Consider the following 25,563-nt stretch of genomic DNA (forward strand, 5'->3'; position numbering starts at 1 on the left):
AGAACCATAAAATATTCCTGAAGCTGGAGGGACCACAAGGATTCATCGTCCAACCCATGCCTGCCAGAACCCAACAATCCCCCCTGTCCCTCAGAGCGTTGTGTCCAACGCTCCTGGAGTTTGGCAGCCTTGGGGCCGTGTTCACTGCCCTGGGGAGCCTGGGCAGTGCCCCAGCACCCTGTGGGGGAAGAACCTTTCCCTGAGATCCATCCCAACCCCCCTGGTACAGCTCCAGCCCTTCCCTGGGTCCTGTCCCTGGTCCCAGAGCAGAGCTCAGTCCCTGCCCCTCCGCCTCCCCTCGGCAGGAGCTGCAGCCCCCGAGGAGTCTCCCCTCAGTCTCCTCTCTTTCCCCAAATCACTTCCACACCAGTTGTGCCAGAGGCCAGCCCCTGCCAGCGTTGCAAACACTGCAGCAGCAGGTTCCCACAGTCAAGCTCTGCTGCCTAAATACCTTCCCTGTTCCACGTAAGAGGCTTGGGATAATGGACTGGGTCTCCAAGCCAGGGGAACAAAGAGGCTTAACACAGCCCTGCAGTTCAGAGCAGGGTTATCAGCTCAGAGAAATCTCCCCCTGAGCTGTGCCTGTGCATTCACCTGCTGCTATTGTGCTCATCCTCAGAGCCCTGCTCGTCATCTGATGTCAGGGGGGAGTAATGGACACCGTTGCTCTGAACGAGGGGCTTCTCCTTTTTCAGCACGGGGGGCTGGTCATTGTCCTGGTAAGGAACAGGAGAGTTCTTCAGGGAGTTTTCAGGAGAGGAAATGGCTGTTATTTCTAAGGGCTGGTTAATGTTATTGACCTGGGCAAGAAGGAAAGAAAGGAGTTACAGATGAGAGCATCCCTTTAGAAACAAGGCATCTTGTTAAGGGTATTAAAGGCAGGCTTAACTCGCTCTAGGACATGCAACAGCTGCTTCTTTAGCACTATATGCCCCCTCCTGCATTAGAACCTGGGGTGAAAGGTCAAATATAACTTGGAAAAATAGCTAATTCTCATTCTTTGATATTATGTTTCAAGGCAGAAATGAAGACATAGGATAATCGTTTTCCTTTCAAACTCCACTGCAGGATCACACGAGCACAGCTCTATAACTGGCTTCATTAGCAAGAATGCCATATGCTTCTGGCACTCTTAGGCTGTTTAGTCAATCTTAGCTTAAACTATTTTCAAAATATTGAATCTACAGCCTAAATATCAACTTCAGTGCAGAAACAAGCTCTTTGTCATGAGGGAAGAGATTATTTTTAATTCTTAATGCTCTGGCAGCACAGAACTCTTGCAAGATGTTCACACTGTTCACCGAGTTCGCAGCAATTCCCGAAGAGTCTTGACACCAATTCCAGCTCCAGCCGGGGAGAGAACAGCTGGAGCTCATCCCTAACTCCAAGAGGGAATCAGGGATAATGGCAGAGCTCTTACCATGGAGCTGATGTTGAGGGGTGACCCCGACGGCTGCGTAAAGAGCCCAGACACAGCAGGGAGGGGTTTGCGCTTGGGGGAGACCCCGGAGCTCCCGCTGAGATTCCCAGATCTCTTCCTCCGGCCCCGCTTCTTCCCGTCCTGGGCGTGGGCTTGGCCGAGCTCCAGCCGAGCGCCCGCGGGCACAGGGCTGTGCTTGCTGGGAGGGGATTGTTTTACATGTCCTGTATTAGGAGAGATTGTAAAGATGATTCTTCTCTTGGCCTCGGTCTCAGGATCTGCATCAGACTGAAGGTCCCCCTTTGTTCCTTCGGCAAAGATCTTCTGAGCATCTGCAAACTGCAAAACCCCTCCCAGGCTCTGGGCACCCAGCCTGGGGCTCGCCGAGTGCTGCTGGGCAGGGGAGCTCTGCCCAGAGTTCCTCGGCTGCATCATTAGCAAAGGATGTTGTGGGGTGGAACTCCGAGACCCTACAGAGTTAAACAGACTCCCAGAGTCGTCCAGAGCTGCCTGATCAACACTATGGTTAAGATGGGCTGGGCTGTTTGTAAGATTTCCATTGACTGCCACGGAGCCAGAAGAGTAAGAAAAACCTGTTGAAAGGGAAAGTATAGATCATTGCTGGGGCTGAGCCAGAGGTCACCGTGCTGCGGGGCTGGGAGGCATTCCAGACTCCAGCCAGGGCCATGGACACACGGGAACACACGGCTGCTGCTCCACAGGGCACTGACAGCGTGGCTGGGGGGCTCAGCTGCCTCTTGGGGGTCAGGGACTTGCACTACCCTCCTGCAAAATTCATGTGTTATATGGAGGTCTCCTATGCCCTCCCCAGTTTTAAATGGAATTCAAGTGTAAGTTTTGCTTGGATTGTTACACTTCCTGAAATCAGGGCTCCTCTGCTCTCAGCTCCTTCCTTTCATCAAGCACAGAGATGGCCAGGCTCAGTCCTCTCCTGCCCCACAGCAGAAGGACTCTGCCATGCACACAGCCCACCTCCTCACAGTTCAACAACTCAGGAGCTGACAGGGATCTTCAGAGACTGAACGGGAGGGAGCTTGGAAAGGGAATTCAGGATTTGTCAGGGGGTACCATAAATGGGTTTAGTGCTCAAGCAAGGCCTGGGCTCTCTAAATAAAAGGGGTGGATGGGAACACAGTAACCGTTTACAACAAGGGGTTTTAAAATATTTCATTGGTTTTACAGAAAAGTGCAGCCAAACCCTTTTGCAAAACAGATGCTAAAACAACCCAAGCCCCTGGGGGTGGTGAACACTGAGAGAAAACCTCTCTCTGGTGAGGGAGCAGCTGTAGAATCACTTCTGGACCCTAGAACCTACTTTTCCTGGCCAATCCCATTTCCTGAGTAGCTAAAGGCCACAATTTCCACAGATGAGTGAGTTCAGGGGCAATGTCTGCACCCAAAGGCATCCCTGCCCTCTCCCATTTGACCTTTTCCTCCCCAGGTACTTGTGCCTTTACAACTGCTCTGGAGGCATCTCTTTAACCTTCACCAAGAAATTCATTTTGATATTAAAATACCCCCATCACCCTGTAAAATCAAACTTTAGAGCCAGTCCACCAGCTCCTGGCACAGCTGGGCAATACCCTGCAGGTTTGGGAAGGTGGGAGGCTCTTGATCCACACGGAGTTTACAGAAGCAATTATTTATTTATGCTCAGCCAAAGGCACCTCAACTCAACCCTTGATCCCAGATGCACCCAATCTGGGGGCACCTCCTGCCTCAGAGCATCACCCAGGCTGTGGGGCTCCAAGTGTTGGGTCCAGAACACACATTCACCCAGCACTGCCTGAAGGACCTGACAAGAAGTGCTGGGAAAACTGAGCTGGGAGCATTTGGGAGCTGTCCCCACACGAGAGCACCTGTGCACAGGGGAGGTGTTACCTGAGGTAGCCAAAGCCAGAGGCTTGTTTCCAGCAGCATTGCTTATGCCATTATGAGAACTAGCACCAATCTGCTTTTCAAGTGTTGCTGAGTCTCTGCTCTGATGAACTGGGCTAGGTGTGCTTCTCTGGGGAGAGAAACAGGCATTTCAGTACAGCAAACAGCAAAAACCCACAGTTTAAACCAAATTCACATGCACTGGTTCTACCTCAGGAAGTGGCTCTGCTTCCTACATGTCCCAGATTTCGGTTGTTTTGAGGAAAACGTGGATCAGAATGTTTTGGGACAGAAATATTGTGATTAATTCCACTGCAGCAGTGGCCAGCAGACCCCGTGCAGAGAGGGAGGGCAGGCTCAGCATCCCAGAATATTTAGGGCCCATCAGAGCAGGAATGCCTCATCCCACTGCTTCACAGGCAGCAGGGAAGAACCTAAAGGTTGTATCCTGTCCCCAGTCCTGGCCACACAAAGTTCCCCCAAACAACCCCAAACTGAACATGAGGTGCTTCAGGCCACGTTCTCTGGGACACTCCCCGAGGGGGTTTTCCTAAAGCAGGGAAAACCCCTGTGAAATGGCAGCCTGAGCCAACAGTGTGTTGGAGGGATTGGTGCCATCCAGGGCTGACGTTCTCTCTCCCTGAGGACACACAGGTTCTGCTCAGAGCTGGGCAGTGGTTCTGCTAAAACCAGGAGTCTTCAGCTGGAAAAATGTAATGGATTCAACACTGTGAACCAAGTCCAGCTTTCCCACTCTGGGATTGTAAGACAGGCATCTAGGGATGGACTCTGAACTCACAGCTCTCAGTGAGAGCAGCAAACACTTCCCAGTTCTCTACTGTAACACTTGGGGGAGAAACTGGACTATTTTAAATTCCTCTTCCACTGAGAGAGGCACGGACTTGTCACAGGTCAAACAGAGATGGCCCCAAAAGTTCTCTGCTGCAGAGCAGGCACTCACACACCAGGTCTCATAGCCCCAAGGTGCTGTTCAAGCCCATCCTCCACACGTGTGCTGAGAACAAACAGCTCTGGGGTGACTGAGGCAGAACCATTCCCCTTCCAGGCTCCTGCACAGAGGAGGGGCTGAGAACAAACTGCCACGTGCAACTCTCTGCTTCCACTGCCACTCTCAGGCTTTTCCACCCAGCCAGACACTCAAGCCCAGGATGCCCTGAGGCATGTCCTTCCCTTTCCTCCCTGGCTGAAATCCCCCCAGCCCCAGAGACCCAGGAAAGGGAAAACTTCCAGAAGCTCCGAGCAGCCCCAGCCCCGAGGGTCACACAGCCAGGAGGAGCCCAGTGAAGGTTCCTGGGGCTCAGCACCCCCATTCCTGCCCACTGGGGTTTTGATTAGGGATGGAAAGTGTTGACAATCCCTTACTCACCACCTTCTCAACACGGCTAGGTAGGACTACGCTGGCCAGAGGGATACTAACAGGGAGTTTATTGGGCTGCACTGTGCTCAGAGGAATACTGATAGGGAGGCTGGTGATAGTTTCTCCATTACTCACAGAGGTTCTCTCTCTCAAAACCTGTAAATCAAAAAGAAAAAGCCAAGTTCCTTCACATGTTCTTGCTGAAAAGGTTTTTTAAGCTAATGATAATCTGCTTGTTCCTGTCTTTGTGTCATTCCCCCTCCTTTTGGAAACAATCACACACTGACTGCACAGCACAGGCAGGGCAGGGATGGAAGAGCACCAGGCTCCTGGGAAAGCAACATCCCACAGCACAGAAACCTGGGAATTACAGCACTGCTGGCCCCAAGCCTCAGGAAAAGGATGCCTTAGGTGCTCATTTCCCTGTGGTTTGCTTAGAGCTCTGTGAAAAGATGACAGAATTCATACCCCGAGCCCTCTGGAGTGGCCATGACAATTCCATGGTAACCAACCTGCTCCTGGAGGCACCTGCTGCTCTGAGATGAGCCCCAGTATGATCCAGGGCTGGCCCAATTGCAGGGACCATTCTTTTGTTACTTTTTATGACTAAGAAAGACACTACTTTCCAAATTCAAGCAGACACTGCCAGGTCAAAAAAGTCCCACTGCTTTCCTGGTGCAGGTCACATGCAAACCAGTACTTCAGAGGAAGCACATCTTCCTCTTCCCCTAACCAACTCCAGTTTATTATTATTTTATTGCACCCCACCTGCTGTCTTTTGTGCCATTTCCATGCCAAGCTGGCCCCATTCCTGCATTCCCTAGCCCTGCCAAGCCTCCCTTTGTTCTCCCAGGGGGAGCACATCCCTCACCTTCTCTCCTGCACTGGGTAAGGCCGCTGGGGAAGAGGGCCGAGTTTCCTGAGGACTCAGCTTTATGCCATTTGCAATTCCAGGGCTTGGGTATGTAAGGCCATTCTCTTTGACATGCTCAGCTCTGGAATGGAAACACACAATTATTAGGACACAAAAACTAATGACTTTTCCCTTGCAAGGAATTCCTGTGCCAAACTCAAAGCTCATCTTGTTTACTCCAGAAGTTGACAGTTTTTGTTTTCTTGAAACAAAACTTTTTAAAATACAGAAACCTCCCCTTTGAAAAATATTTTTCCACAATCCAAATAAACCCCCAAATTATTAAACCCCCTCCTTCCCCATCACCCCCTCACCTCTGTATCTCACTGGCCGTCGCCTTCCCGTTGACTCCGTGGTCTTGGTTCAAGTGTCTCCTTAGTGCTATTTTAGCTGGGGAAAACCTGGTGTAGTCAGGGAGGGCCAGGCTGGTCACCTTGTCTGCCTTCTGCCTGCCGTGGCTGGGGGTGCAGGGCACGATGTCGTGCTCCAGGTGGCAGGGGGGGTACTGGGGGGTGTTCTGCTTGGACGAGGCGCGGCCCAGGTGCTGCAGCTCGTAGGGGGTGGCGTGGCCGTTCATGGACAGCTCGGGGCTCATCCCGTTCACCTGGGCCAGGGGGAACTTGGAGCACTCCAGCTCCAGCTGGAACCTGCCGTGCTCGGCCTCGGGCTCCCGGCCCAGGGGGGCTTTGCTGTGCAGCTGGGACAGGGGCTCCTCCGCCGGCGTGTACGACTTGAGCTGCAGCAGCTCCTGCTGCCGCTGGCTCTTCTCCAGCTCCACGATGCTGATCTGGACACGGAGAGGAGAGCAGTGACCAAAGACCACTCCTGACAATTCCATCACATGTTCTATCACACATCTAACATTCTATCACAGCTTTGCCTCCACGTGCTTCTCAGGAAAAGTGTCCCCGTTTCTGGCAACGAGGCAGGACAAGGGACCCAAAATCTGAGACATTAATTTCAACTTTAGACCAAAAGGCCCAGGTGAGGGGAATGGCTCAGAGGCTCTGGGAAAGAACTTTCCAGATCTTGAAACCAAACATAAAACATCTCCAACTTACATAGAGAGAATATGTACACTTATATAGACAGAAACTCAGTATTGCCAGTCATTGAAGGGAACAGTCACCCCATGCAAAGGCATCCAGCAAAAGGCTGGAATAACTCTAGAGCCAATTTCACAGGGAAAGAAAAGCTCTTCACAAAAAGGAGTTTAATTTCTTGTCACTATGGTAAGTGCCATTCTGTGGGAACTGGTTCCCACTCCATCCCTGGAAGTGTCCAAGGTCAGGTTGGAGCAACCTGGGATAGTGGAAGGTGTCCCTGCCCCATGGCAGGAGATGGAACTGGATGGGCTTTGAGTTCCCTTCCAACCCAACCATTCTGGGGTTCTGTTATTCCTAAATTGAGACATCAAACCACACATTCAGCCAACCAGGACCTTTCTTTCTATCAAGTCATGTTTTTTAATTATATGTAATTGTAAACCACAATTCCTTCTTCCACAGCATTACCCAGGAATCAGGACATAGCATCTACTTCCTTTAAAAGGAAGTTTTTACTAAAATACTCTAACAAAAAGATTAATCTCTGGAACAATAAAAAAAAAAAAGAAGAGAAAAAAAAAGAAAGGGAAAAAAGGGGAAAAAAGCAGTCCCTGGTTTCTCCTTTACCATCACCTTTGGTGTAACACCCCTAACTGCCCATTGCCCAAGAGCTGCCCCCAGTTGGTGACTCGACTTTGTTTCTTGCTCTCTACCTGCAGTTCCAAACAGTGCTTTTGCTTCTCAGAAATCTGGTTCTTCAACGCCTGCTTCTCCTTCAGCAAATTCTCCAGGGACAACGTTGACCAGTCCAGCTTCAGCTCCTCACACCGAGCCTTCAGCTGCAGAGACAGGGTACAAACACATCAAACAACACCTTCCCCCTCTTCCCACCACCCCAGACACAGCTGACAGCCATGGACCTTGCAGTGGATGTGCAAGAAGCTTCTTGGCCTGTTGAAAAACCCTCCCACCTCGGTCCTGTGTCCCCCCAGGGGGTGGCAGAAGGTAGTTTGGGTCTTATTAAAAATAGTGTTGCCACCCACCCTCACTGTGTCCACACCCAGATTTTCCTTCTTCTACTTTCTGGGGGGCCCAGCCTGGAGCAAAGGAGGCTCAGGGGGGACCTTCTGGCTCTGCAACCCCCTGACAGGAGGGGGGAGCTGGGGGGGGTCGGGCTCTGTTCCCAGGGAACAAGGGACAGGATGAGAGGGAACGGCCTCAAGTTGTACCAGGGAAGGTTTAGGTTGGATATCAGGGAAAATTTATTCACCAAAAAGGTGGTGAAGCTTTGGCACAGGCTGTCCAGGGCAGTGGTGGAGTCACCATCCCTGGGAGTGTTCAGACAATGTGTGGATGTGGCACTTGGGGAGGTGCTGAAGGTTGGATTTGATGATCTTAAAGGTTTTTTCCAACTTTAACGATTCCATGATTCTATAACAGTGTGAGTTATAGAACTAACCCCAAGAGTGTTGGCCAAAGGAAGCCCTGTACAAACCCCAGTGACACCCAGAGCTGCTCAGGGACACAGCTTGCCAAAGCCAACTGTCACCTCAGCATGTGCTCAGAGACAAAGAAAAGTCACCGAAAAAGGTCCCCCTGAATTCTTCTGTAACAGAGGGTGGGTGGTTGTTCAGCCCCAGCCCACACCCTGCCCTCCACAAAGAGCAGCACCCCCGTGCTCAGCCCAGGGGCTGTACCCACCAGCTGCAAGCTCTGGTTCCTGAGTTCACTGTTGTCCTTCTCCAGCTGCTTGGTCTGTTCCTTCAGCTGCTGGTTGTGAGCAGAGATTTCCTTCTGAGCCTGGATCAGGTCGTTGTATGTCAGAGCTTTCACTCCCAACTACGAGATGAGGAGTGAGAAGGATCAGTCAGTAATTCCAGACAACTGTCACATTCCAAAGGGGCACTGGGGAGATCTGGAGAGCTTGGGCAGCCCACAGGAACATTCTCCAAGGCACTTTGTCACTGCTCAGGGACAACAAGGAAGGACAGAAGTACCTTGGAGCTGCTCTTCCAACTATTCGACTTTAAAATAGGCATTTAGGGTCTTGCAGCCAAAATAATACTATTTTTGTGGAGAGCCCCCACATTTTCCTCTGAGCTTGCATTGGCAACACAGAGTTTGTTGGAGCAGCAGGGGATGAATCCTGCACTGAACATCACATGTCTGTGGCCTGACCCCCTTCCCTGGGACACAGAGTGACCCACAACAGTCCCAACAGTGAGGACAGAACACACCCAGAGTGTGACACAAATCCCACACTGCTGAGCCTGATCTGCAGCAAAACAGAGGCTGAAGGCCTCAGACTGCCCTGGTCTTGTTCAGCTTTGCCACAAATGTTTGCACACAGCTGACTCAGAGCACCAGTCCCACCCCCCCCCAGGGTCACCTCATCGAGCTTCTGCTGGAAGAGCCTTTTGATTTCCTCTTTCTGGGCCTGGCAGTGGGTGAACAACTGCTGTGCTGTGCCCAGGAGCTGGGCATTCTTCTCCTGCAGGAGGGAACAGTGAGAAAACACACACTGAGCACCAGCTGCAGCACGGTCCATCTCAGGAAGATGTTCACACCTGATTTGTGTAGCACACTGGGAGTGAACCTGAGCTCTGAGGAGATTCCTGAGCTCCCCCAGCTCCCCCTCCTGTGACCCTCTGTTTGTTACTGTGGGATACCTGGGGAAGTTAAGTCAGCTGAAAAGAGCTTTTAAGGAGGTTTTTTTCCTGCTCTCTGGTAAAATACAATCAAGAAATTCCTAAAAACTCATTTTTATCCTCCCAGTGCACTGTAAAGCAGCAGCAATAATCACATCAGCCAGGGCAGAAACAGCACTGGGAAAGATTATCTGTATGTAATCTGTTACCAAACTGGGAACTGGATCTAAATCCCCAGAGTCCCAATTCCTTTTCCCTGTACAACATTCATGGAAGAGATGCAGTAAATGAAAATACACTGAGGGGGAGGGAGGAAGAAAGTCATAAATAAGCCAAACCAGTTGTACTACTCGTGCCACAATAACTTCAGGGGGTCACCCGACCCACTCCCAGCACATTCCCTGCCCAGGACATTCCTGCTCACTCACTCCATGGCCACACACTGGGTGAGCAGCAAAAGGCAGGGCAGGACTGGTTGAAGAGCCTCATTTATCCAAGGATGGATAAAGGATGAGGCAGCAAGGAAAGAGCTCTGGAGATCCCCCTGTTCTCCAGCTTCTGCTGCTGAGGCCAGGCAGGAATTGTGCAGACACTGAGGCACTGATCCCAAAAAAGTGGAGAACAAGGGCAAAAAGCACCTTGATCTTTTCCAGCCTCAGTGGTTCCATGACTCTGATCCCAAGCAGGGAAGGAGCAGTGCTGGCAAGTTCCACACGTGCAAGAAAACCCAGCTCTGGCACTCAGCTCCCACTGGCTTGGGAAAGAGCTGAGTCCCTGCAGAGCTGATGCTGAAAACCATCTTTGTTTTCAACATCAGACACCTCATTGAGCCCTTCCAGGCCATGCAGGGACTGACAGCTCCATCTAAGGGCAGGTTGGGAACCAGCAGCTTCTTTTAAAATTGTTACAGAAATATTTTTCTTGTACTTCAAACCCTTATAGTAAGAGAGAGTTATGGAATAAACCCCACACAGCCCCTTACCCAGCCAAGTTCTGCCTCTGTGAGGTTTAATTTGCCATGCAACACCCCATTAAAAACATTTTCATAGTGAATTCTTCATTTTAACGTTTAAAAGTCTGGAACAGCTGTTGGACACACACCCCAAGGGATGACTTTTCTCAGTGTAGGGCACAAGAATTGCACCCCATCCCTCCCTTTGTGCAAGGCAAGTTCCCTTCGTGCTGACTTTCCTGACAAGTGCAGATCAAGCAAAAAATCTGCTGTTGAAGGAGAAAGAGGAAAATTCAAAGTGCTGATGGACTGTGAAACCAAATGGAAACAAGCACAGGAGAAAGGTCTGCAGGAACACCACCCCAGATGAATCAGCTCCCAGCCAGGAACAGGGTGGCACAACCCTCTCAACTGGAAAGAGAGTTCCCAGCATGGAAAACCCCAGGAACCAACCCCATTTCTTTATGCTGGCACTTCACAGAGGCCACAGAGCAAAGCAAAGCTTCCACAGGGACCACCAACAGCTGGAATGGGACAGAATCCCAGACTGGTTTGGGTTGGGAGGGACCTTAAAGCTCATCCCATCCCACCCCTGCCATGGGCAGGGACACCTTCCACTAGCCCAGGTTGCTCCTTTGATCCAACCTGGCCTTGGACACTTCCAGGGCTGGGGCAGCCACAGCTGCTCTGGGCAACCTGTGCCAGGGCCTCACCTCCCTCACAGCCAACAATTCCTTCCCAATATCCCATCTATCCCTGCCCTCTGGCACTGGGAAGCCATTCCCCTTGTCCTGTCCCTCCATCCCTTGTCCCCAGTCCCTCTCCAGCTCTCCTGGAGCCCCTTTAGGCCCTGGAAGGCTTTAACTGTAAGTTAAAGTTTATTGTTGAGCATTACTGGGAAAGGTTCCTCCACAGCACCAGGCAGTCTCTCTCATCAGAGCTGACTGATACAGCAAATAAGACATTCAGAACTGAGATAAAGCAATACAAGAAGAGCTTTAGGCAGGAAATTTCCTCCCTCTGCTGGTGGTTCCACAGCAGAGAAACATCCCCCTGCCAGCTCCAGGGCTTTCCTTGCCTTTCCATGAATTCCAGCCCATGACCTGGTAAATTTAAATGAATGAAGGGCCACAGAGATGCTCCAAGGGTTTAAAGAAGGGTTTGATGTGTGGAGAGTTTTTGGGGTGGATTCTCCTTGTGGGAAAGGAGCTTATTCCAGTCTGAGCCCCTCCTGCTTCCATGGTGGAACATCCCTGGAATGGGGGGCTGGAGCCCCCCTGCTCTGGAGCCAGGAGAGCTGGGGGGCTCACTTGGAGGAGAGAAGGCTCCAGGGAGACCTGAGAGCCCCTTCCAGGGCCTAAAGGTTTATAAAAAGGAGGGAAAGGGGCTTTTTATATGGGCAGACACTGACAGGACAAGGGAGAATGGCTTCCCACTGCCAGAGGGCAGGGTTAGGTGGGATACTGGGAAGGAATTCTTCCCTGTGAGGGTGGGGAGGCCCTGGCACAGGTTGCCCAGAGCAGCTGTGGCTGCCCCATCCCTGGAAGTGTCCAAGGCCAGGTTGGATCAAAGGAGCAACCTGGGCTGGTGGAAGGTGTCCCTGCCCATGGCAGGGGGTGGGACTGGATGGGCTTTAAGTTCCCTTCCAACCCAAACCATTCCATGATTCCGAGTCAGTCTTATCAGGGGGAAGGCACAGAGGACAGAGGAGATGGGTTTCTCTCCCAGGTTGCAGATTTAAGCACACAAAGAGTGACTGAGTTTGCAATAAGATGCCCAAACAGTCATTCAGCCTAAGCAGGACTCTGGCAGAGCCTTTATCCCTGGCCTGGTGCAGCTCTGCTCCAAGTGTCCACAGTTCCCATGCCCAGCATTCTTCCCCACACTGAAGGTACTTCACAGTCTGGTAATTTTGTTTAGAAATGCTCAAAATGAGACCTACCTTTTCCTGCTCCAGTAACTGTTGCAGACTTGCTTTGTACTGAGGGGTTTTCATGTAAGCCATGAACTGCATGTACTGGATCTTAAAAGAGTCTGCAAAAGAAACCAGGAGATGATGAATTCCAACAGAGAATAAGAGCAATAATCCTACTTACCCCTATTTGCTCCCCTGCCACCTCTCCCCACTTTGCTTTCTTTTGATTTGGACTGTAAGTCAGGCCAAGCCATTAAAGCTGGATTTAGAACATGCTGGAAATCCATCTCCTGGTGCCAGGGGAGCTCTTGGATCCATCAGCTCCTCAGAACAGGAACCAGTGGAAGCCATGACAACACACTCCAGCAGGCAGAGAAGGTGCTGGGTGTCAGTGGTGTGTCTGCATGAGGAGAGGAGCTGAGGGATTTGAGGTCTTTGTAAGTAGAAATAATAAAACAGATGAGCTGCAGGAGCCCAAACCAGCCCTGAGCTCAGACTGTCACCCTCCCAGCACCACACACAGGGCCTGTTCTCCTCCTGCTCCTCCCTCCACACAGACACATGAGCTCTACACCCAAGTTACTCTCCCCTTCTCATTATCCTTGATCTCCAGCAATGACCCTCCTTCTCCCCAGCCCTTCCAGCATTAAAGGCCAATGACAGGACTAAGCCCAGTCTGCTGCACCAACATGGTCTACAGACTTCTGCAATAAAGCCTCGTCCAGACAAGTGTCATTCTCCCCCACCCAGCCACAAAATGTCCCTCTCAATCACTGTTTTCCTCTCTCTTTCTCTACAGAAAGAAATCAGCCTAAACTAAGACACCACAGCAAGAGAACAGAAGTTAAGGACATCACAGATGCCCTTGGTCTCTACACAGACAGGACCATTACATCAGATTCCCAGAGGATCCTAAACTGGCTCCTGCCCAACACCAAAGCATAAATAGCTGGGAGGGGACGGACACCAGAAGACCCAAAAAAACACCCTGCAAGTTTTTCCTTCCAACCACACCTTTGTGGCCTCAAAATCTCAGACAGCATCTCATTTATTGGCTCTGAGTTTTGTGAGGAAATGGTGTTCCCTAAGATCCTACCATTTCATTACAAGAGAGTCTTTTCATTTCAAATAAAGTGATTTCTGACCGGCCATTTCCATTTACAGTTAGTTTGGATTCCTACTGAACCCAAGTTTATTGCCTTTGGGACCAAATGAGAGCTGAAACAATGCCAAAGAACAAATGCAAAGCAAGACAGCAACTTGAGCAGCAGCAGAGGGGCCCTTGTGATGATGCTGAGGGACGTGGGGAAGGTGGGAAGCAGCTCATCCCTCTCCTGTTCCATGCACACCATTCCTCTGTGGATATTATCAGCCCTTCGATTCACTGCACGTTCAGGAACCTCAAAGGGGGGTTCCCATGACAAACAAGGTGGTAAATCAGCCTTACCAAGCAGCTTCTGTAGTGCAGGCGGGGTGGGAGTCACCAGGAGCTGGTTGGACGAATGCCGCTGTACTTTAGGAGGTAGTTGGTAATATGGGCTGTGAGGTGACTTGTAGGCATCTGGGGAGACACAGAGACAGGTCCTGAAGTCAGTGTTTGGGGCAAGGACAACAGCTTCCCCATGGCACTTACACTGTGGGATCCAGCACTGAGCTCGAGCAGGTGCCCACAGACAGACCCCCCCCATCACCCCCATGCCAAGGGCAGCTTTGCTCTGGGCTGTGTGGGCTTTGTGTGCCCAGGGTTTGGTGGCAGGGGGGTTACAGGGGTGGCTCCTGTCACCAGCTGCCAGAAGCTCCACCCATGTCTAGCAGAGCCAATTCCAGCTGCTCCAGGATGGACCTGCTGCTGGCCAAGGCTGAGCCCAGCAGAGATAGTGGGAACACCTCTGGGATAATGTATTTAAGATGGGAAAAATGTTATTGAGCAGATGGAATTGGGTGCAGAGAGCAGAGTGAGAACATGGGAGAGGAACAGCCCTGCAGGGCCCCAGGGCAGGGCAGGAGGAGGGGCAGGAGGGGCTCCAGGCACTGGAGCTCAGGTTCCCCTGGGGCAGCCCATGGGGAGGGAGCTGTGCCCCTGCAGCACATGGGGGGCCATGGGGGTGCAGAGACCCCCCTGCAGCACATGGGGGGCCATGGGGGTGCAGAGACCCCCCTGCAGCACGTAGAGGAGCCCATTCCAGAGCAGGGGATGCCCAAAGGAGGAGGTGACCCCCGGGAAGCCCCTGCTGGAGCAGAGTCCTGGCACGGAGCTGCAGCCCCACGGAGAGAGGAGCCCAGGCTGGAGCAGCCTGTTCCTGAAGGATTGAGCCCATGGGATGGACTCATGTTTGAGCAGTTCATGGGGAACTGTTGCCCATGGGAGGGACTCATGTTGGAGAGGTTCATGGGGAACTGTTGCCCATGGGAGGGACTCCAGGCTGGAGCAGGGGAAGGACTCCAACTCCTCTCCCTGAGCAGCAGCAGCAACAACCTGTGACAAACTGACCCTGACCTCATTCCCATCTCCTTGTGCTGCTGGGGGGGAGGAGGGAGAGCCCAGGAAGGAGGGAGGGGTGGAGAAGATGTTTTTAAGGTTTATTATACTTCTCATTATCTTGCTGTGATGTTGTTAGTAATAAATTCAATTTATATCCCCAAGTTGATGGTGATCAGTGAGGGATCTCTCCTTGTGCTTATCTCAACTCAGGAACCTTTGATATATTTTCTATCTCCTGTCCACTTGAGGAGGGCAGTGATGGAGGAGCTTTGGGGAGTCAAACTAGGCCAACCTCTTACAGGTGGACACAGGGAATTTATGACACAAAACCAAACTGCACCTGGCAATAAAGGACCTGCAAGCACAGCCAGAGCTCAGACACTTCTGCAGGCCCCCTGAACTCACCCTGAGGAGAGGATGAAGATGTCTGGGAGACAGTCTGGGCGTGCAGAAGTTCTAGTGCAGTTTGGTTCTTCTTGGTCTTGCGCTCGGTGCTCGCCGGGTTCATCTTCTTGGGGCGGCCCCGTTTCCTCCCAGCCATTTTCCTGCCTTTCTTGCTCAGCTTCTTCTTCCTTGCCTTGGAGGGAGATGGCTTTTTGACAGAGTTTGCTGCAGCTTTTTCTTCCTCAGCACCAGAATCCTGAGAGGTTTGGAAAAGCCAAAAGCTCTTTAAGTCATTTCTACCCCCGTATGTAAAGTTCCTTTTAAGCAAACATTAATGACTGTGTTCAATAACTTTAAACTTAATACCTTAGAATATATATAATACCTTAATGCCTGTACACTTAATGACTTTATGAAAGCAAACTGATGCACTGTAGTTTAATAGCTTGCCAGTGAAGTGGACTTGCTTGGGATAAGAGTTGTTTCCAAGGAGTTGTGATCATTCTCTTCTGGATTTGTTCATTACAGGAAAGAAAATGCTGAGGGAGGGGAACCTCGGGTGGGATACTGGGAAGGGATTGTTCCCTGTGAGGGTGGGGAGGCCCTGGCACAGGTTACCCAGAGCAGCTGTGGCTGCCCCATCCCTGGCAGTGTCCAAGGCCAGGTTGGACAGGGCTTGGAGCCACCTGGGCTAGTGGAAGGTGTCCCTGCCCGTGGCAGGGGTGGGATGAGATGGGCTTTGAAGTCTCTTCCAATCCAAACCATTCTGTGATGCCACTAAATCTGAACCTGTTGTCTAAGAAAAGCTGATTATTAATCCTTTACTGACTCAATTCTTCAACTGAACCTCATTTAAAAGTCAAAGTACCCTCAGTACTTTGTATTTCTGGGTAGAACAGTCACTCGTCTCTCCCAGGATCCCACGAGGGAGCAAGAGGGGAACGGGGTGTCTGCAGAAGGGACTGGGGACAGCTCTGGGAGCTCCTGCTGAGGGGACACCCCCCAGCCATCCCCCAACACCTCTGTGCCACAGTCACTGCTGCACCTCCCAGGGCAGCTTCAGGAACTCCCTCCCCGGTATTCTGGGCCCAGCTGAGGTGTCCAGGGCAGAGCCCACCCTGCAGAGCCCAACACCTCTGTGCCACAGTCACTGCTGCACCTCCCAGGGCAGCTTCAGGACACTCCCTCCCCGGTTTCTGGCCCGCAGCTGAGGGTCCAGGGCCCAAGCGCCACCCTTGCAGAGCCCACCTGCAATGAGCCCACCTGCTGTGGCCCTCCCTGCAGAGGCCCAACCCTGCTGTCCACCCTGCGTGCCACCCTGCAGAGCCACCCTGCGTGCCACCCTGCTGGGCCCACCCTGCAGAGACCCACCCTGCCTGTGCCACCCTGCCTTGTGGAGCCACCCGCTAATGCCCCATCCCTCTGTGCCCACCCTGCTGCCACCCTGCTGTGCCCACCCTGCTCGCCCCGAGCTGGGGCAGGCCCAGCACACTCGTGCCCTGCAGGGAAAGGTGGGAGGGTCACCTTGTTTTCTTGAACCTTGGTTGGAGTCGTTGTGTTGCTCTTGTTTTCCCTCTGTTGACGACGTCTAGCTGCCTCTTGTTCCTCCTGCACGAAGGTTTAGAGCAGGTCAGTTCAGAATCTGTCTTTGTCTCACAGATATATATTTATTTGACATATATATCATGCATATTTATCACATTTTAATACAGATCACTGTGTTTCCCAGCTTAGTTTTCTACAAGAAAAGGGAAAAAACTTATTATTTATTACTAAATATTAAATTATTATATTATTTCAATTACCAGTTTAATATTTTAATTATAAATATTCTAGAATATATACATTTTATTATTTATATAATCACATTTATATTTATATTAATATATAAATTAGTTATTTATATATTTATAATTATGATTGTATTTATTATTATAAAGATAAGTTAAATATTAAATTATTATATTAATTCAATTGCCAAATTAATTTTAATTATCTAAACATTATATATTTGTATATTTCTATTATAGTAATACTTATAACTTATATCAAAATTCTATTTAGATATTTATAATTGTATATATTAATATATTTAATTTAAATATTCTATTGTTGCATTATTTTTATTTCTATTATGTTCATATTATATATTATATATTTTTAATTTTAGATATTTATAGTTATATTGTATTTGCATTTATAAATTATACTGACTATATTTATATTTTTATATTTGTAATTTTTGATATAATTTGAATATTAAATTATTATATTACTTAAATGCCCAGCACTGGTTGGGAACAGGGAGGTGAATGCACTGCATTCCTTACCTCAAACCTCCAGCCAGGGATTAAATCCCAATCTCTTCCCATATTCTCCCTTCCCAACCCCACCCCTGTATCAGGTTTTGGAGTTTTTTGCTGTATTTTTTATTATTATTAAATATTTCAACAACTTTTCATGTTGTGATACATCACTTTAAAAACCTGACATGACTGGAAATGGCAAAGCCATTAATCACCATCCCATTCACCTTCAGCCAAATCTGTCAAGGACATCAATAAAAACAAAAGCAGCAACTCTTAAGGTTGATTTTCTCAGGAAATTTCTCAGGAAATTTCCTCCTTCAGAGAAAACCTCTCAGAAAAAAATAAAATCTCTTTTTCTCTCAGAGAAAAAAAACAACCTCTTTCCAACAGGAAATTTCCAGGAGCTCAGTCAAAGCCTTTCCTGCACCTTCCAGGTGGGATTTAATCTGCAGAACTGTGGCCATTTCAACACCTCTGGGATTGAACTTCTCACCCAGAGCATCAAACAGGCAGGTTGGGGCCTCCCTGTTCTCAGCAGGAGAGGTCAGAATCTCATGGATGTTGTCCTGCCATTTTTGGTTTTGACCCCAAGAAGTTTTTTTACTCCCAAATTTGAATTTAATTCCAGAGCGACCAGGAGTCTGTTCTGAACAGGCCAGTCCGAAGATGAACATCCACCTCTCAAGTTTGAAATGAAGTGGCCTCACTTGGTTTTCTTCCTGGGAATTCCAGCCCCAGGTTACTTCAGATTAACACAGCCCTGCACATCCCAAATATCCTCTGGCATTTTAATTCCAGTCCTTTAATGAAGAAACAGCTCCTCAGAGACCTCCAGTGCAAGGTGAAAGCACCTGGAGGCTGCCCCACTAATCCTCCACCAGGAATCCCCTGCACATAATTGAATTAGTGCTTGATGGCATCTGATGCTTCACTTCAATCAGCTCCTTGCCCTTTCCTAATCAAGAAAATCTGATTTCCTCTCACTTCTGTGCATCTGTGACCAAATCCTTCAGTGGCTGCTCCATTTCTTTTTTTTTTTGAGTTTTCTACAGCGAATGATTGAAACTTACCCTGAGTTTTGGATTCTTGAGACTAGAAAAATAGTTTTCAAGCTGAAAATAGAAAGAGAAGAGAGTTGCTTTCAGAGCCATGACAGCTGAGCACATCAGAATAAAATATCAGCTTAAAACAAACGCAGAAGTGCAGAATTCTGACTGGTTTGCTCCTGATAAGCTCCATTCCCATTCACTCTTTTCAGCCACACAGCCTGTTGTGTAACGGGACATAATCCAACCTCGACAAGGGTTTATCATCCCCAGCCCTGGCTGGCCTTGTTTGAAGGCTTTGTGTCACATATCTCCCCTCAGCAGAGGGGAACTGGCAACCAGGTTATTTCCACTGCACCCTTGTACTCCACCATTTATCTCCACTCTGGCTTCTTCTTTAACAAAAGCACTGTTAGACTGTGAGGAAAACAGCCTCACAATCACACTGAAAAAAAAAATTACTGTGCAATAAAGGAATCCTCCACAAAAGGTTTCATTTTTACAGGAGTTTTTTTGTTTTCTTTAAACGAAGGGAAAAAACCAATGGATGCATCAGGGTTGTTGTGGAGCTTGGCTGGTCCTAAAACTGAGATTTCCTGGTTGAACAGGACCAAATGAAATGGTGTGTGCAGCACAGAGCACAGGGAGAACCAGAGACACAGAGACTTCACTCAGAGCACAAGACCAGGATTCTAAAGGAATTATATCTGTGACTCTGCATTCCCAGAGCACTGTCCATACCCACAGGGGGTGTGCAGCAGCCAAAGCCCTGCAGGGTGGTTTGCACAACCACTCCTTGTAGGTGTGTTACAGGTCTGCAAATCCCCAAAGGAACAGGAAAACCATTCCCAAGCCCCAGGCAGTGGAGCTGGAATGCTGCCCAGGCTGGCCATACTCACTATGGTTCTGTCTATAGTATGCAGGTAGTAGGAGACTGGTTTCCCTGTCCAGGACACGGATCCTTTCAGTGGTGACAGTTCCACAACTCTCATTATAGTGCCAATATCTGTGGGAACAAAGGGAAAAGCTGCCTCAGTTCAGCTCAGCTGAACCCACCAGGTGACACCAAAGGGAAATCTGGGGTTCATATCCTAAAGAAAAGCACTGCAGTGAGTTTAGAGGGAATTTCTTCTTCTCTTGCTGCATCACAACATAGAAAACAACCTTTTATCTCTGCAATTACAACCCAGTGCAAGCTTTTAGCAGACAGGACTGTGTCTCAGACAACAGCCCAGGAGGACTGAATCAGACAGACCCAGCCCCAGAACATCCCCAGCCCCTGGAAACTGGGCCCTATATTTGGACTGGGCACAAACATGGTTTGTATTTGCTTTCTTGCCTCTATTTGTTTTGTTCTCCACAATTAATAGCAATGGGATGTGCCTCAAACATCCCCATAACCACTGAGCCAGTGGAGAAATTCTGGAATGCTTCTAATTAAAGAGAAATTACCCAGAAGAGGCCAAAAGCAAGGTTTGGGATTCAGCAACCTCAACCCCTATTTTAACCACACTTTAATCCTTGTTTTTGTTAGTCCAACTCTTTCCACATTTCCATTTCTTCTTCCAGATGGAAGGACTAAGGACAAAACTGGTATTGAGGGAAATGGTGTTTCTTAAAGCTTTTCTTTTCCAGTGTATTTTGTAAATTATTTAACTGTTCATCCTTCAGATCAAGACACCAGTGACATTCCCTCCTCTGCACGTGCAGGACACTGGCCATGGCTGATGACATTTCCCTGGAAGGCTCACCTGGGACAGGCCATTAACACTGCAATGAGCCCCAGGCTCAGCACAGTTTCATTTGAAATTGGTATTTCCCAAACACAGAATGGGATTAGGATCTAAAATTTATTCCCACAATTTTCCCTGTTTGCAGCACACAAAGGTGATTTCTTTCAAAGTCCTTTTATCTGAGTGCTTGGAATTTTCCTGCTTATGGAAGCTGTTATCAATCCTTTTGCTGAGCCATCTCTATAATTACCTATTTCTATATAATTTTAACATCAGCATTCCCTTTAAGCATTAATATCTAAAACTTCAGTGTTCTAGAAAACATTCCCAGTGAATCCACAGTGGGGTGAAAGCTGGAATGGGATAAAGATCTGGCTCAACTGACAGTCACAAAGGGCTTTATGAGGTGAAAGGAGCAGCACGTGTTGGCCCCAGCCTCCCAAATGTAGCAGAGAGATAAGGAACTGGGCAGAAGCCAGGAAAGAAAAGGCTGGAGAGGCCAAAAACATGGATTTTTGTGGGCAGGTTTAACTGAAACCTCCCCAGGTGCCTTCCTGCATTTCCCCAAGCTCTGCTGAGCTTTGCTCGGGCTCTTTGTCTCACGGGCAAACTGACAGCAGGATTCCAGCTTCCCAGAGCTTTGAGCAGTGCCAGGAGGACCATTCCACCTTTTTTCCCTTTTATTTTCAAGTCCATGTACCAAAGGACTGGCAAAGCCAGGACCCAATGGTTAATAAGGTCCAAAACCAAGAGATGCCCCAGAGAAGAGCTTCCAAGGGCAGGTTTGGGTATGTGATGAGTGGGACATCCACAACAATTCCAGCCTAATAAAAATAACTCCCAAGGGCACAGTTTACTTCATGACAGTCCATAAATCCCTATTCTTGAAAAGCAGTTGGGGAGTGTCAGGCCAAAACCAAACACAGCTTGAGATCTGGAACTCAGTGAGTTCCTCACCACGTTTGCACAGAGAGGGGAATAAGGGGGGTTTCAATTTAGGGGATGTTTTGCACTGGACACAGTAAATATGTGTAAAGCCCAGCTTGGATCCTTCTTTTCCTTGAGAAATTTCACAGAACATAGAATGTGCTGAGCTGGAAGGGACCCACGAGGATCACTGAGTCCAACTCCTGGCCCTGCAAAGCACAACCCCAATTCCAACAATGGAAGTTTAAAACAGCTCAGAAGCAAAACCAGCAACAAGAGGCATTAACAACCTCAAAAACTGCAGTTCATGCCCCTGCAAAGGACAACACTGGCAAATCTCAAGTCTGGGGTGTTCAGAGGAGAAAAACACAAAACTTTGTTGGCAATAAAGAAGCTCCAGGGCCTGGGTGTGCAGGGAGAGGGTTGTGTGCTCAGTGTACAGCACACAGGGAGTTCAAAGGTGACCATTTGAGGGAATCCTGGGATGGTTTGGGTTGGGAGGACCTTAAAGATCATCCAGTGCCACCCCCTGCCATGGGCAGGGACACCTTCCACTAGCCCAGGTTGCTCCAAGCCCCGTCCAACCTGGCCTTGGACACTTCCAGGGATGGGGCAGCCACAGCTGCTCTGGGAATTCCATCCCAGTCCCTCCCCACCCTCACAGGGAAGAATTCCTTCCCAATGTCCCATCTCACCCTGCCCTCTGGCAGTGGGAAACCATTCCCCTTGTCCTGTCCCTCCATCCCTTGTCCCCAGTCCCTCTCCAGCTCTCCTGGAGCCCCTTTAGGCCCTGCCAGGGGCTCTCAGCTCTCCCTGGAGCCTTCTCTCCTCCAGGTGAACCCCCCCAGCTCTCCCAGCCTGGCTCCATAACTTCCAAGCCTTAGGAATCATGACTGGTGGGGTTCACCTGGCCAGATTCAATCAGCCACAGTGTAACCTGGGAGTCCCTGCAGCTCTTTGTGGCCAAAGAGATGAATCCACCCTTGAACACCTCATTTCTCTTCACCTGTAAAGTTGCCCAGCCAGGGACACCTTGATGGTCCAAACACTAAAATCCAGGAGCACAAACTACTTATTTACACAACTCTTGAGAGCAACAAAACCCCAGATAATTCATTCAGATAATGAAACAAAATCCCACCCCAGACATGTTCACATAATGAATAACCCCCAACTGTAAGGAACAATAAAAAGGACAACCATACCACTCAAGTTTCGACTGTTAATTCTAAAATTTAGAGGTGCAAAAGGTTTTGAGGACACAATTCTCCCACCTGGAAAAAGAAAAGGGAAAAAAAGCAAAGCAAAGTCAGCTCCATGGTTTGTTCTAGAAATAACTACTTATTGAATATAACCTGGGACAGAGCCCTAAAGAGCAGCCCTATAAAACTATCACCTGTATATCATTAAAAAGAATAAATTAGCTAATTCTCATTCTGACAGTCTCCAAGAAAGTCAATCTTTGAGGTGACACCTCAAGGATCACTTTAAAATGACAGATTTAAAACACTTGGAAAAGAAAGAGCACATGGATTCTCAGTGGCAAACTAAAGAAATTTCAATTATCTCCTTCCAAGATGGGATCTTTTATACACAAGCCCCCAAAGCCCTTTTATTTAAAGGCCATAATCTCCATTTCATGGGTATTTGGGGTCATTCAGCCCAAGGCAGAGCCTGAGCACGTTCTGGAAAGAAAAATAAGGTTTCTTCATTATAAAAAGTGCTTGAACTGTCCCCAGTTTGCCACTGCTTTTAAGCCACCATTAAAGAGGTTTAAAAAATTAAAAACCAAACCAGTAAAATTAAAGAAAACAGCTTAATTTGGGGGGTTTTATGGTTTGCAACAGAGCCCAAAAGTCCCATTATTTATTTCAGCACAAAGCTGTGCCATGGGAAGCCACAGATTCTTTGTTCACACCACACATTTTTCTTTTCAGAAATAGTTATTTTTGGAATTTCTGCCACAGCCAAATAAAATTGTTACTTATCCCAGTGGTTAAGAGCAAAGAAAAAAGCCACCCTGGGCCAAGGCAGGGCCATGCTGGGGTCAGGGGGTGCCCCCAGGCTGCAACTTCCCAAGGAGCACCAGGACATCCAGGGCCAACAGCCATGTTTGTATGGAATTGTGGCTCTTTTAAGGTGGGAAAAGACCTTTAAGATCAGCAAGTCCAGCTGTCAACCCTCCCCCACGGTCACCACTAACCCCTGTCCCCAAGGGCCACGTCCAGATGTGGTTTGAGCACTCCCAGGGGTGGTGACTCCACCCTGGGCAGCTGTGCCAGAGCTTCACAACCCTTCCCATGGAGAAATATTCCCTAATCTCCAACCTAAACCTCCCCTGGCACAACTTGAGGCCGTTCCCTCTCCTCCTGTCCCTTGTTCCCTGGCAGCAGAGCCCGACCCCCCCCAGCTCCCTGTCAGGGGGTTGCAGAGCCAGAAGGTCCCCCCTGAGCCTCCTTTTCTCCAGGCTGAGCCCCCCCAGCTCCCTCAGCTGCTCCTGCTGCTCCAGCCCCTTCCCAGCTCCGTTCCCTTCCCTGGGCAACACCCACATTTTATCAGTGTGTAATCCTATTTCATTATTTATTGGTTAACACCGAGCACTAAATGTGACAACTTCAAATAGGGGAACCCGGTAAGTGAATTCCACATGGAATTATAGAAACTGGCTATGCAGAGCCTCTGCAGCCAGGAATCATGCAATGGGTTGGGTTGGAGGCTCATCCAGTCCCACCCCCTGCCATGGGCAGGGACACCTTCCACCAGCCCAGGTTGCTCCAAGCCCTGTCCAACCTGGCCTGGGACACTTCCAGGGAACCAGGAGGTTTGCCCTTGGCTGTTGCATGGTTTGTAGGTTCCCATGGGAGAAAAGGAAGGAGCAGCAGCTCCTCCCAGCCCAACTCTGCTCCACAGTCTCCCTCCTCCAAGGAGCCAGGTAGGTGTGAGGAGGTGTTAAGGTGGGAAGCAGAAAGCCCAAGAAATAACCCCTGTGGTGCAGCCACTTGGCCCCAAGGCACAGAACAAATCCCCAGCCCAGCTCTGACAGCCCCCCTCCCACCCCAGCTCCCACAGGGACCAGGAACCCAAGAGAGAAACACTTCCAGCAGGATTTACCTTCCTTCATGTTTGCAAATCGCTCCTTCAGCTGGTGATCCACCTCAGGGCCAAAGGCAAAGTTATTCACAAAAATAACACTGCAAAGGAAAGGTCAGGCTGATGAACAGGGAGCCAAGGACACACCACAACCCCCCAGCCACGTCACAGGGACAGTGACAAACTGCTTGTCCCCAACTCCAGGGCTGCTGCCACCCAACCAACACCTTCCTCTGGCTCAGGGACCCAACCAGGCCCTCAGCTCTACCTTCAGCCCGGGCAGTTACAGCTAAAAACATTCAGAAGGGTCCTGCTCTGGCAGCTCCTGGGAGTTTTGACATGAAAACAATGTGACAAGGAAGGTTTTCACCCTCTGCTGGGGTGAGATCCAACACCAACACAGCAACTCCCACCACACGTGGAGAGCAACGCTCAGCAAACAGGCCTCATTTCACCCTGGTGCTTCTTCCCCTGCATTTCAAATATTACAGTAAAATAGCAAAATATGGTTTAGATTCATGGAATGGTTTGGGTTGGGAAGGACCTTAAAGCTCATGAGTTCTCCTCTCTGCCATGGGCAGGGACACCTTCCACTAGACCAGGTTGCTCCAACCTGGCCTTGGACACTTCCAGGGATGGGGAGTCCACAACCTGTTGCTCTTCCAGCTGTAAATTCCCTGTAATGCCATAAGACAGTGACACCTGAGCACGTTTGTCCTGCCCTAAACCCAGCACTTCACCCCCACCCACAAGGGAGGAGTCGGTTCTTTCTGTCCAGGTTAGAACATCCAAGGAGGGGGTTTTGCTCCTGGAACAAAGTCATGTGGAAACACAGAAACCTGTCCAGAGGTAGAACCCCACAAAGGGTAAAAGTGTTTGGGAGATAAACAGAACATGCCACAGATTGAAAAACAAATACCCCCAAGGCTGCCAGAGCTCCAGGAGGGTTTGGACAACGCTCTGAGGGACAGGGTGGGATTGTTGGGGTGTCTGTGCAGGGCAGGAGTTGGACTGGATGATCCTTGTGGGTCCCTTCCAGCTCAGGAGATTCCAGGGTTCTACAAAGAGCCATTCTGGCACATTGTTCCCACATGGAGAGCTGGTTCCTTTGTGAGAGGTCTGCTGGAAAACCCCCCTGCCAGAGCCTCCACACATGAAATGTGTTCAGCAAGGACACCGAGTTTAAGAGCAGCAGCCAAAGCTGTGAAAAACCACCAATGAAAAAAATGTTTATACACCAAGGGGAAAAAAAAAAGCCCTTCTTGCTACGCCTTGCACTTGGAAATTTGGGAAACCCTGCCTGGCAAGGAAAGCTAGCAGGGGTTTCTTCCTCCTCCTCCTCCCCATGTGCCAAAAAAGAGGCCTTGCAAAAGAGCCAAACATATTAATGGGAGTAGAAAACATCCAGGAAAGGAAGGGGG

General features: G+C 49.5%; 1 protein-coding gene across 1 annotated transcript in view; it reads right to left on the minus strand.

Moving 5' to 3' along the window:
* DOT1L (DOT1 like histone lysine methyltransferase) overlaps positions 1-25,563 on the minus strand; it is a 60,913-nt gene that overhangs the window by 14,832 nt on the left and 20,518 nt on the right. The window contains exons 8-24 of the mRNA XM_029965663.1: positions 24,164-24,243; positions 22,258-22,326; positions 19,292-19,398; positions 18,417-18,458; positions 16,562-16,645; positions 15,059-15,293; positions 13,619-13,732; positions 12,199-12,290; positions 9,046-9,147; positions 8,358-8,495; positions 7,370-7,495; positions 5,925-6,397; positions 5,569-5,692; positions 4,707-4,853; positions 3,323-3,449; positions 1,421-2,013; positions 595-800 (exon numbers count right to left, since the gene is read on the minus strand). Coding sequence (XP_029821523.1) covers positions 595-800; positions 1,421-2,013; positions 3,323-3,449; positions 4,707-4,853; positions 5,569-5,692; positions 5,925-6,397; positions 7,370-7,495; positions 8,358-8,495; positions 9,046-9,147; positions 12,199-12,290; positions 13,619-13,732; positions 15,059-15,293; positions 16,562-16,645; positions 18,417-18,458; positions 19,292-19,398; positions 22,258-22,326; positions 24,164-24,243 — 2,859 coding nt within the window. The remainder of the gene's footprint in view (positions 1-594; positions 801-1,420; positions 2,014-3,322; positions 3,450-4,706; positions 4,854-5,568; positions 5,693-5,924; positions 6,398-7,369; positions 7,496-8,357; positions 8,496-9,045; positions 9,148-12,198; positions 12,291-13,618; positions 13,733-15,058; positions 15,294-16,561; positions 16,646-18,416; positions 18,459-19,291; positions 19,399-22,257; positions 22,327-24,163; positions 24,244-25,563) is intronic.

Source organism: Manacus vitellinus, unplaced genomic scaffold (genome assembly GCF_001715985.3).
Source record: "Manacus vitellinus isolate BGI_N305 unplaced genomic scaffold, ASM171598v3 scaffold_114_pilon, whole genome shotgun sequence".
Classification (NCBI taxonomy): domain Eukaryota; kingdom Metazoa; phylum Chordata; class Aves; order Passeriformes; family Pipridae; genus Manacus; species Manacus vitellinus.